The 12198-nt window shown below is 58.0% G+C and overlaps 1 protein-coding gene across 1 annotated transcript; it reads left to right on the top strand.

Annotated features, from left to right (window-relative positions):
- The first annotated feature begins 4468 nt into the window (after positions 1 to 4468).
- ANKRD33 (ankyrin repeat domain 33) lies at positions 4469 to 9292 on the top strand. The gene is made up of 4 exons (XM_043506425.1): positions 4469 to 4765; positions 5250 to 5379; positions 6548 to 6688; positions 7991 to 9292. The coding sequence occupies exons 1-4, from the start codon at positions 4469 to 4471 to the stop codon at positions 8767 to 8769; spliced, it is 1347 nt and encodes a 448-aa protein (XP_043362360.1). The 3' UTR covers positions 8770 to 9292.
- Positions 9293 to 12198: the final 2906 nt, after the last annotated feature.

Genomic DNA, 12198 nt, shown 5'->3' on the forward strand with positions numbered 1-12198 from the left:
TTCCCACTTCATCGAGCAGATGGGAAGCTCTGTGGGGCAGGGGCCGTCCCTTTGTTCTGTTTTTACAGCACCTAGATGATGGGGCCCTGGGCCGTGACTGGCCATTCCCTCCATACAAATCCCAAACAACCACCACCATCTTTGTGTGGGACACAAAAGGCCACGGGGCGGTGCAAGACTTCTCCACACGGCCCAGCACAGACAGGAGGCGCTCTCCCCTGGAGCCCCGCCCTTCCAGGGGAGAGAGCTCCTGCCCCTCCAGCCGGCACGGCCGGCAGTATTTGAAATCAAAGAGCCATTTTATTGTAACAAGGCAGCAAATATTTCAGGCCCAGCATGTTTGTATCTGCGGTAAAGGAGCGAGGTGATGGAGTAGGGAAGGGCAGGGAAGGGCCCACCCCGCCTGCCAAGGGTCTCTCGTTGCCAGCTGGCTTGACGTTCATGACAAGCGGGAAGGACGGACAAGTCACGCGCTGGCTGCGGATTATCCAGCCACCAGCTCCATAAAATCCATGGGCTGGCAAACCGGCTCTGTGGCCTTGTCCTGTGGCAGCCCCTCGTGGCCACTGTTGGCAGCACACAATGCAATTGCAACAGGAAAAGGCTTGCTTCTCTTCGGGACACTGTGGTGTTTTATCACCCTCCTTGGTTCCCATTCACGTTGCAGAGGCACTGGCCAACAACACGGGATTTGCAATCCCAACAGAAGAGACAGAGGCAGGAAGTGTTATCATCCCCCGGGAGCTGAGACCCGAAGGCCGGGCAGCGAGTCAATGGCAGCGCTGAGACTTGAATCCACATCTCTTGAGTCCCTACCCGGGGCTCCGCCAGCCTGCCTCGCACTGCAGCAGTGTCCAGACTACAGCTGTGTCGTGTCAGGTGCTGCACAGACTGGCAACCCCTCTAGGTGCCCCTAGCCTCCCTCCCCACTGGCTCGGGGCCCCGCAGAGCACCCAGCAATGGCCAGTAACCTGCAGCGGGAGAAGGCGGGGCAGAGGGCAAATGCTGGAGCTATAATAGGCAAATGCACCTGTGGGCTGTGGCGGGGCCAGGCCAGGCATCCCAAGGTCTCTGCTGTGACATAACCTGCTCAGAGTCTCCTATTTGCAGCCAGGACAGTTTATAACGCGCAGCTCCCTGCGATAATCCCCGTAAGCCCTAAAGCCGCTCCAGGCCTTGTCTTGTGATAAGAGGCTGGGTAAGGTTAGATAAAGGCCTGACAGCAGCATGTGGCAGGCAGGACAGGGACCTACACCTCGTGGGGACCAGGCTCGGGTGCCAGGACCCAGGCGGCTCAGGGCTGCAGTAGCCAGGCGCTATTCTTGCCGTGTTACGTAACGGCTGCAGAGGGCTCCTGCTGCTCCTGGAGGGCCAGCGCAGGGACGTTTGTGAGAGCTGCAGCGTTGGCCCCTTGTCTCCTCAGCCTGCCCAGTCCAGTAGCGAGTGGACCTGCCCCCAGTCACCATTTGGGGGCCCCCAAATCCCATGGGCTTGGAGCGGGGCTGGTGGCCACGCTTGCCAGTAGGTCCCCCTTCTCTCCCAGCCAGAACAGGGGCCCGGTGGCAAGGGGTAACCATGCACATAAGGCCAGGGAAGCAGGACCCTGCTGTGCGCGCTGTGGGTGGATAGGAGGCCCCAGGGCTCGCACTCCAGCTCTCTTTGCTAGCCCAAGACTCACCTCCGTGTCCGCCCCACGGAGACACACCCAGCAGAGCGGGTCAAGGGAGGAACCACCCTACAGGCTGTCAGTGGGGTCCTGGAGCCTTCAACCCACAGAAGCGACAGCAGCAGGACTAGCTTCCCACACCCTGCCTTGCCCCAGCCCAGCCTGCCCTCCTGAGTCTCGTCTCTCAGGCCTGCTCCCCCTTTAACTTCACCCCCAAGACCCCCAGCAAAGGGACCCACTAGCTCCCAATGGGACAGTGGCCTTAACTGTGGAGATACCTGTCCGCTAGGGTCTGGACTGAGACCCACCCAACTCATGTCACACACAAGACCCACTTAGCTATGAGAGGGCCACAGCTTCCAGTCTGACCCACACTGGATTTGAACTAACAGCTGCTGGGGGACCCACCATTTGCTGGGACCCCACAAAGCACCCTGGCCCCTTAATTTGGGAAACAAAACTTTTTAAAAAGCAAGAGGAAGGAGGAGCCGCTGGCTTCCTTCCAGAGGTGAGGCCTGGCCAGCGGTGCTGCTCTTGAGAGTCCCTCCAGGCGCTACAGACCTTGGTCAGTCTGGCCCAAAGCTGGTGAGCTGGGTTCAACGGCCCAGGCAGGAAAAGTGAGTGCACCCGGGTGTTTCATTTGCAGGTGCAATTGTGCAGATCAGATACTTCCCCGTGCAAGCGACCCATTGTGCACTGCTCAGCTGTTTGCACGGGACGTGCAAAGAAGGCTCCAAGTTGCACGCCCCAGGCACTGTCTCCTTTGGCCCTCGGAGCTCTGAGCTGGGTCACAGTGTCTGGCTCTCAGAGTGAGGCAAGTGTAGAAACGCACCCAGGAGAGTGCGGTGGCTCCCGGTTCCCCCTCCTCCAGCTAAGGATACCAAATCCCGCACACGCCTGCCTGATCCTGCTCAGGGCGGCCAGAGCCATTTTAAGTAACAGTTTAAATTAAGATGCCTTGGCTGGCTAAGCCCCCAGCAAGGTGCCAGCTGTCACCACTCGGGAGCCCCGGGGCAGAACCCGCTTTCCCTGGGGCGGGGGGGAAGGGAAAACTTTCCACAGGCCTGTGTCTCAGGGAGTGTCTCTGCCCGGCTGGAGCAGCGCTGAAACCCAGAGGCCAGGGACAGAGGTGGAAGAGCTGAGTGACCCGGGAGAAGCGATTTCTCCCTTCCTGGGCCGAGAGGCGAATGCTGGCACAGTATTTCCAGGGATTTCCGAAGCTTCCCTGGACCAGAGCAGAGCAGCAGCATCCCCCAGTCCACAGGGACCGGTGACAGGTACATCAGGGAAGGGGCAGGAGACACTAATGGTCAGGTAGGCAGGAAGCTTGTACCCTCACCCCCCATCAGGGATTTATCTCCAAGATAATACTGGAGCTGTGGGTGTCAGCCCGCTAGCTGCCAGACCTCCCCTTGCACCCTGCTTGGGACCTTGTGGCAGGGAGTGCCATAGGCTAGTGGTGCACTGGGTAAAGAAGTGAGTCCTTCCAGCGTGCTCCAGGGTGGGTGTAGATGGGGTGATTAGAGCAGAGTCTGCCATGAGCCAGTCATGCACAGGGCTGGGATGCAAGGGGGGGCAGCAGAGAACCAGGGCTGCCCCCAGCCAGAGGACACTGGACTGCACGGGCCAAGGGCGGCTCAGAGTCGGCTTCCCTTCTGCCCTCCAGGCTGGAACATGTCAGGGCTGTGCTAGTGACAAGTCCAGGGCTCCCTTTATCCCCCATTTCCCCCCACCTCACTAGAGCTCTGGGTGCCCAGAACAGTCCAGGAAATGCCAGGACAGCTCGGCTGCAGTGTTCATGGGTTATCCCATTACAGACAGACAGAGAAATGCCAGCAAGCTGCGTGCAGGGCTGTCGCAAGTTCTGCCAACGAGTAGGGGCTCCTTCCCTGGCGAGGCCTGGGGGCTTCAGACCTGGTGGTCTGGGGTCTGCGCCCCTTCCCCAGCAGGGAGGAGGCCTGGACCTGGTGATTTAATTTACCCCTTCAGTGCTGGACTCGGCCCCAGCTCTGCCTGGGAAATGGGCTTTGCAGCTGCCATGTTCTCCGGTGTGGGGATAGGATGGGGGGCAGGGAGAACCCCCCCTTCTCCCTTCTCGTCAAACAGGCAAGCAGGTGCTTTCAGAGCTGGACACGTGGGGCAGTAAAGGGTCTCTGTGCCGCTAGCAGCAGATGGGCGGACGTAGGACTCTGGGGCGCAGAGAGCAAGCCCCTGTAGCCGGGTAGTGGCCCAGCTGCTGGGACCGGGGCACAGCTGCACTCCCTCCTCGCCCGCCCCAACAGGAGAGGAATTTGGGTTGAGAGGCCAATGGAAGGGGCAGTTGGGGAGGGGCACAGAGGTTCCCCCCCTGCCCGACTGGGTCCCCCCAATGGCAAGTGGCCCAGAGGCTGGGCACTGCTCTACACCCCCAAAGCTCCTGAGCTTCCCCAGCCCTCAGGCAATGGCTTTACGGCCAGCTCTGCACCTGGGTCGCAGCTCATGCTGCTCGGGGGTGGGGGGGTCTAATCCCAGTTTGGTCTCGAGGGTGAATGGAGGCCATGTGCCAAGATCAGCCTCTAGTGCCCATCAGTCCCAGCTGCCCCTGCGAGCGGCCCAGAGAAGCCAGGGCTCCCCCCAGCCTCACCACAGAGCGACCGGTCCCTGGGCAGGGGAAGGGGGTCTGGGCCTGGCCCAGCCTCACTGACCTGGGCTTGCATTGCAGAGTCATCGCCCAGGGGAGAAGGGCACCCGGGGGCTCCTGGAGCAGGGTGGGCAGGTGGTATTGTGCCAGGCCCTGCTGCCTCTGAATGGGCTGCATGACAGATGACACCAGTGGAGGAGAGCGTGCTGCAGACCTGGAAGACCAGCCTGGATGCCTCGGACCCAGAGCTGCACTACGAGGAGGAGGAGGAGACGGAAGAGGCCGAGCTCTCTGACACCAGCAGCATCCTCTCCGACGACTCCGTCTACCCCTACTACGAGCTCGCGCCGGCCGCAGATTGTGGGCAATTGCTCACCTTCTACCAGTGCTGTGCCAGGAACAACGCCAAGCTGCTGCAGGAGACGCTGGCACTTGGGGTGAGCCGGGAGGAGGTCACAGAGCTGGATATCAATGGGAGGGTAAGCATTCCCACGCTGTGGGCACGGAGCCCCTTGGGGGAGACCGGGATGACTAGCAAGAGGATTCCTAGTGAGGCAGCTGGACACAGACAGACCCTGCGGCTCCCCCTGGCTCCCAGCCCACACTCCACACCTGTCTCCTTGCTAAGGCTGGAGCCAACCCCATGGCTGGCCAGGTGCATCAAGGGGCAGAAAGGGCTCCCACTGCTGGAAATGGGATACGGGACTAGACACACCAGTCCGGCACAGCCCAGAGGCAGGAATAGCAGACTGGATGGACCCTTGGTCTGCCCTTTACTTGGAATCCTACTGGTTCCTAGCCGTGTAACTACTCTCGTGCTACAAACCATTTTCCCATCATGCACTTTGGCAGCACGAGAGAGGGTACGTGAGGCCCTCCAAGAGGGGCAAGTGCCATGGGGGGGGCACAGTGGGGAAGAAGCTGGCGTTCACTGACACACTGGTTCTGAATGCTCCTCCCCAGAATGGGCTCATGGTGGCCTGCTTCAAGGGCTTCGTGGACATTGTGACCCTGCTGAGCAAATGCCCCTATGTAGACATCAATCACCAGGATAATGACGGGAACACGGCACTCATGATCGCCGCCCAAGCAGGTAGGAGCTGCAGTGTGCTGGTGCTGCAGCTGCACCCAGGAGCTCCCCAGTGTACAGGGGCATGGAGCGCTCACTGAAATTAGAGGGCAGCTAAACAGGCAATGTCCAGTTATCCTGCAGCAGCAAGTTCCACAGATTATTACAGAGGCATGTTCTCAGTTACCCCAGTGATGGGAGTCTTAACAATAATGTCTCGTTTCAAACTTGCTGCCCACTCCCACCCTCACGTTCTTCTCTAAGAGACAGACCTGGTTCCCAGACTAGTCACCCATGACAAATAACCAGAAATAACTCAATGGTAGTGACTAGAAAACAGCCTCCTTTCTAAGCAGTTCAGCCTCACATAGCAGGCAGGTCATTGTATTTTGCCTGGACACAAAAATGCAACACCCCCTTCGCATCCACCCCCCCACCCCACCCCCAGCAGAGGAACAAAAATCCTACAGAAACCACGGCTGACATGTTCCAAGGGGCCTAAAGAAGTCAGAACATCTGACCCTGAGATCAGGCCTCATTACAGTAGCAGTTTGTAAACCATTAAGTCATTTAATTCCAATGTTAAGGTTCCTACAACAATGTCCCCTTGGGCTCAGAGCAGTCCCTGCCTGAGCACTGCTGTGTATTGGATCAGATCCTAAGCTGGTGTCAACCACCAGAGCTCCACTGAAGTTAGTGAAGCTACAGTGATTGACACCAACTGAGGATCTGGCCCATTACATAGCACATTTGGGGCCTGATTCGCCTCTCCCTAAGCCAGAATAATTCTACTAACTTCAGCATGGCTACCCCCAATCTACACCCCAGCATGGGGGGAAGAGAAGCAGGATCTTACTAAGGTAAATGGGAGGAAAACATGACCCAGCTGTCACCCATCTGTGTTCCCTGCAGTGTAGGAAGCTGCACTCTTGGATTCTTTCCTGGTTTACCTGCAGAGGGGCTGATGCATTAACTAAGTTTCTTTGCATTTAATTTCCTAGGATTTTAAAAAGTCAAACCCATGCATGATCACTCTGGTTCACTCCCCTGTAAGCACCACACTGGGGCCTTCATGAACACATGCCCCAGTCACACATCTAATGCATGCAGCCTTCAGTGAGTGGGTGCTAAATACTCATTTCTTGTTATGTTTTGAAATTCTAATGCAGCTTCTCTCTCTCTGCCTGTCAAGGACACATCACAATAGTTAACTATCTCCTGAACTACTACCCCATGCTGGAGATCGAGAGGAGGGACATGCGGGGCCTGACGGCGCTGATGAAGGCGGCAGTGCAGGGGCAGAAGGAGTGTGTCACTGCACTGCTCCTGGCAGGTGCATTGCTCGGGTGTCTCAGGGAATTGCTGGGCAAGGGCCGAGCTTAGGGGAAAAGTTTTTTGACTCATTTGAAAATCCCAGTAAAGATGAGGCCATTGTAACTTTAACTTGTGTTAGCTCAGCCCTCTGCGTAGGGGTTACCTTGGCCAGCTAACTCACGTTAAAACTGATAACTGCCTCGTCTGCCCTAGGATTTTCACCTGAGTCAAATACACTTGTTTCCTAGGCTACATCTTCGCAGCCAGAAGGTGTGTTCACATGGATCACTCTCGCCATGTAAAATCTGAGTGAGACAAGATGCTGATTTTTACCTCAGCATAGCCAGTCAAGGTTATTCCCAGGGGAGGTACATAGGGTTGACCTCAGCTAGCTATTCAGGTTATGTATACCCTGCAAAAAAAACCCTGCGGCCGTGAGTGTCAGAGCCTGGATCATAGAATCATAGAATATCAGGGTTGGAAGCGACCTCAGGAGGTCATCTAGTCCAACCCCCTGCTCGAAGCAGGACCAATCCCCAACTGACTCAGGCTCAAGCTACAGGGCTAAATCAACAGTCTAGATGCTCGGGCTCAGGCTGGAGCCTGGGCTCTGAAACCTGCTGCAGAGCCCGAGCAAGGACGTCTATGCTGCTTTTGGAGAGGTACCCGAGTGAGCAAGCTTTAACATAGGTAGCTTGGTACCTGTCGCAGGGAAGCTTGGACCTTGATTCTGCTCTCAGGCTGTGCTGCCCCAGCTCCAGGACTATTGGGACCTGCGCTAGCTAGCTTACAGCTAACGTGGGTGCGTCCACACTTGCTGCAATCACACCTTCCACTGCAGCATAGATGGGCCCATGACCTCTTCCCGGGTGCTCTTTTGACACAGGGAACGCAAGTGACGGGGGTTAGAATCCCAGCCCTCGTCCCCTGCTGGGCCTTGCTCCTTGTTTTCGGCTGCCATCTAGCGCTCATTCAATGTTCCATCAGCAGGTCTCAAAGCACTTTACAAAGCTGGCCAGTCTCATTCACCCTCATTTTACAGATGGGGAAACTGAGGCAGAGTGGTGCCACGACTTGCCCATGGTCGCTCAGCAGGCCAGTGGCCAAGCTGGGAGCGGAGCCCAGGCCTGTTCAGGGCACTATCCACTAGGTCACCCTACCTCCTTCGTTTTGTTCTAAAAGCCTTTTTCCATCCACGAAGCCTGTGATGAAGCCGTTTGGAACAGGCCTGCTCTCGGGCTCTGACCCATGCCACTTGCCATTATGCAGCCAAGGGGTTTGTTTTTATAACGGGCCCTTTCTTTACCCCCTGTGGTCTCAGGAGCTGACCTGACAGCGGTGGATCCTGTCCGGAGGAAGACAGCTCAGGAGTGGGCAGGTCTGACTGGGCGCTTCGAGACCATGGTACAGATACGGAACATCCTGCAGCGGCCCCGAGCTGAGCAGTTCAGTGACCAGTACCGGCCTGAGTGGCCGGTGCTGCCCGAGTTGGTGGCCAAGGCACTGGCCACTAAATCCAGGTGCGAGAGGCTGTTGGAGAAGATCTGCTCTACCTTCAGCATCAACTTCCCCCATGACCCCGAGGTGGACGGGGTGATGGACCACATGGTCCGGATGACCACATGCCTGGCCAGCCCCTTTGTGGCTACGGCCTGCCAAACCATCTGCCCCGGGAGCCCCCCCGAGGTGGGCAAGCAGAGGCTGTCAGTGCCGGAGATCCTCAAGGAGTACACGCCAGATCCCGATGCCAAGTCCGAGCCTGGCTCATCCTCCTGCAACGGCCAGGCTGTGTCAAAGACCCGCATCCTGGTCCCGTACCGGAGGGCCTCCGGCATGCTGAGCTTCCTCCCCCTGTGGCTACTGCGCAGGAACAGCGTCTTCCCTGGGGGCCACATCCCCAAAATCAAACTGGTCAAGGCCACCTTCCCCCCGGCCCGCAAGGAGAAGCTGCCACGGTCGCGGAAGAACAAGAACATGCTGGAGCTGCCCAAGTGGAAGTTCAAGGAGCTGAAGGAGGAGAAGAAGAAAGCGGCCGAGGCAGCAGAGAAGCAGAAGGAGACGACGACAAAAACTAAGACAAGCAAAGGGAAGAAGTCATAGGGGAGGGGGGTGCTCCTAGCATGGCAGCTGGCCATGCCCGGGGGCTTTGGGGTCAGGCCCCAGGGCCGCCTCAAGGATACACTCGCCCTGTCTGCTGTTTGTAGGGCTGCCCTCCTCTGAAAGGGCATTTCACCAAGGGGCAGATCAGAGAACGGCCGGTGGGCTCAGCAGTGAGAATGAAACATAGGGAGCTTCAGACTGCGTGTGAACGACAGCTAAACCCAGCCGAGACCCCCAGCCCCAGTGCCCCGCAGGGCCCTGCCCAGCCTCACTCTGTTACCCAGAACCCTCTGAGGCCCTGCCCTGCCCCAGTGCCCCAGTCTGTATACACACCCCCCCGCCCCGGGACCCTGCCCTGCCCCGCCCCAGTGCCCCAGTCTGTTACCCAGAACCCCCTGGGGCCCTTCCCAGGGCCCCCATTCTCTGTTACTTCCACCCAGTACCTAGGGCTGATGCCCAGAACTTGCACTTGATTTTGTGACCTTCCCGGACTGTAGTCACCACTCGCTGTGCTGCAGGAACAGCTGCTCTGGCTCCCACGTGACGCTCCCGCTGCCCCAGAGCCGGAAATCACTGGGAGCGACAAAACGTGGGTGGAGAAAGGCCAAAGACTTGAACTCATGTGGAGTCCGATGCTTGGCCCAAGGAGGCAGCTTCCCTGGGGCTGGGGGCGTGGGAAGGGCGAGTGGGGGATGTGGGTTCTCCATCACTTTGGCGGCAGAGCTGTTTTACTTCGTGTAATGCACAAAACGTGCCGGGACATGGCTGCCGAGGGCACCAACTAGCGGTGGAGCTGGCAGCGTAAGGTACGTGGACATTCCTCCAGCCCTGCGCACTGGGATTTACACCCCTGCGCTGAGCCCCTTTGGGTCCTAGTGCCTGGGAGCGCCCGGTTTGTAACAGAGGAAGGAAACAATCAGGAATATTCCAGAAGGAGGTGAATTTCTGACCCCTTCCCCCTATTATTTAGGTCCTGATCTGGCTGCGATTTCACGGAACGCGACTGTTTAAATTAAACTGAAAGCGGTTGTCAGGAAATCAGCATTGATGAGTATATCAAACCCCAGGCTGATGACGCCTTGTGCTCTTTTCCCTACCGTCTTCCGTCCAGGGGGATCCAAGTGCTTGGTGGGTATTAAACTTCCTCACTCCAGCGTTGGCCCCCTGTTACTCATGGAGCCGCAGAGAAGTGACCTGCCCAAGGTCATACCACCAGTGGCAGAGCTGATACAACCCAGGAGTGCCAGGTCCCTTCTGTAACCACTCCCCTCCCGGAGCTGGAATGACAACCCAGGAGTCCTGACTCCCTATCCCCAGCTCCAACCACTGGCCCCCACTCCCCTCCCAGAGCTGGGAATAGAACCTAGGACACCTATTGAGCCTAGTGCCCAGAGTCACTTCACCGTACAGTGGAAATGCAGCCACCTCTGGAGAGCAGCACAGCGCAGCAGCTCGAGGCAGGATGCCATCACACCCAGTTCAAACTGCAGAGGGCACAGACTGTAATGACGGCAACTGGAATGCAGCCAGGAGAACCCAGAGCCCCCCCGAGGAGCCGGGGGATCTTCCCAGAGCACAGTCATGGGTGCTGAGAGGTGGCACCTGCCGCAGCAGGGCCCGCAGTGCAGTAGCAGGACATGGGGTTCTCAACCGTTTTCTTTCCAGCCCCCCCCAACATGCTATAAAACCACCTGTGCCACAACAACTGTTTTTATGCAGATCCAGTAGATTAAAAGCCAGGGCTGGCCGTAAGGGGTAGCCAGCAGGGCCGTTGTCTGGGGCCCCACACCACACGGGGCACCGTGAAGCTAAGCTGTTTGGGCTTTGGCTTCAGCCTCAGGTGGCGGGGTTCAGGCGTGGCCTTTCCGCCCTGGGCCCCAGCGAGTCTAACACTGGCGCTGCTCTCCAGTTTGTTTTGGCAGACCCCCTGAAACCTGCCCACGGCCTTGTTGAGAACCGCGGCTCTACTGAATCACCTGCCATGGGGTGAGACAGCACCGACCGGCTTAGCTCCACCCGCCGCGTTAACCCTGTCAGCGCACTCCTGAGGCAGCAGCAGGGGAGGGTCAGCAAACTGGTGCTTAATGGGAGCGCAAGGGCAGCTCCTCTGAGCATCCAGCTGCAGCGGACCCACATGGGTCCCTGCGCTCCATGCCCAATGTCCCCAAGCTCTGGCAGGGACAGCACCCGGTGGGCACTCGCGCTGGCTCCAGTTAAGGAAGCGCAGATGTGCTGTGCTTGGCGCATTGTCCCCTACATACAGGGCCTGGCTCAAGGTGGGATGGGAACACACCTCCTGCCACCTAGGCCTGGTCAGGAGTGGAGAGAGGTCGGAGGTTCCTGCTGTGGGGTGCTGGTTCAGATCAGATGTTGTGTAGTTACCCAGGATCGCCCCTCTCTTGGACTCTCCCCAAAACGGAGTTCAGTTAAAGTGAACCAACAGCCACTGCCTGGGCCATGAGCCGCAGAACGGAGAGGATTGGGCAGCCCCAAGAACAGGAAGGGAATGGAAAAATCAATACACTCCACCTCCTGGAGCTGTGCTCAGAGTCCCCCGCCCTAGATGGAGGTGGGCAATGCTTTTCCCCAGCAAGTCAGATTTCTGGTGTGGCTGGTGGGATAAATTCCCACCCCTCTGCAGCCTGGATTTAGTTGGCTTAATCCCACTGAGCTGTGCCCTAATGCTAGATCACATATGGGACAAAGCCCCGGGGCTGGAACCACCCTGGCAGGGTCTCTAAGGAGCCTGGCCTCTTGGGGACTGAAACAGACACAAGCTGGAAGGAACTGGGGGTTTCCCTGCAGGTACCCATGTGACTCACCGGCACTGCCCCAGCCAGCTGCTCTGGGCCCACTCCCCACTTCCCAGAGGTGGGTCTGCTCCTATTTGCAGATCAGGAGACACAGGCAACTCTGCAGCACATTAGAACCCAGAACTCCTGACTCCCCCTGCTTTAATAACCAGAGCCTACTCCCCGCTCAGGCTCCCAGACCCCTGCTCTGACCCCACTGGGGTCTAGAGACGCATAATAAACCCAGGTTACTGCATTGTAAACAAAAAGGCCAAAGAACCATTGAGTGGGCTCATGGGACCCTTTGGGCTCAGACCTAGCGACATGAGAGCAACGGGCCCTGACTAACCTGCAGCTCCATGCCCAGCACCTTGCAGCGGTTACTGGGTTTGGATCTTGAGCTAGAGCGTTACCTCAGGGCAGGGCTTGCTCAGAGACAGACAGGCAGTGTCCAGGCTGCAGCAAGGCCACGAACTCAGCCCGCCCTGCTGAGCCTTGGCTTCAATTAAAGCATGTTGCTGCCTTTCCATTTACCCCAAGGTTGTCCCACCCACAACACACCAGCTCCCAGCCATTCTTGGGGAGGGTTAAAAGGCCAGGTGCTCAGAGCACTGTGGGCCTGGATGTATAACCTTTG

The sequence above is a fragment of the Dermochelys coriacea genome, chromosome 20 (assembly GCF_009764565.3).
Source record: "Dermochelys coriacea isolate rDerCor1 chromosome 20, rDerCor1.pri.v4, whole genome shotgun sequence".
Lineage (NCBI taxonomy): Eukaryota > Metazoa > Chordata > Testudines > Dermochelyidae > Dermochelys > Dermochelys coriacea.

Bases quoted from the DNA above. Each gene is read 5' to 3' on its own strand.
- ANKRD33 (XM_043506425.1), top strand. From the start codon at position 4,469: ATGACACCAGTGGAGGAGAGCGTGCTGCAGACCTGGAAGACCAGCCTG. The intron at 4,766-5,249 runs GTAAGCATTCCC...GCTCCTCCCCAG, and splicing joins AGCTGGATATCAATGGGAGG to AATGGGCTCATGGTGGCCTG. The intron at 6,689-7,990 runs GTGCATTGCTCG...CTGTGGTCTCAG, and splicing joins CACTGCACTGCTCCTGGCAG to GAGCTGACCTGACAGCGGTG.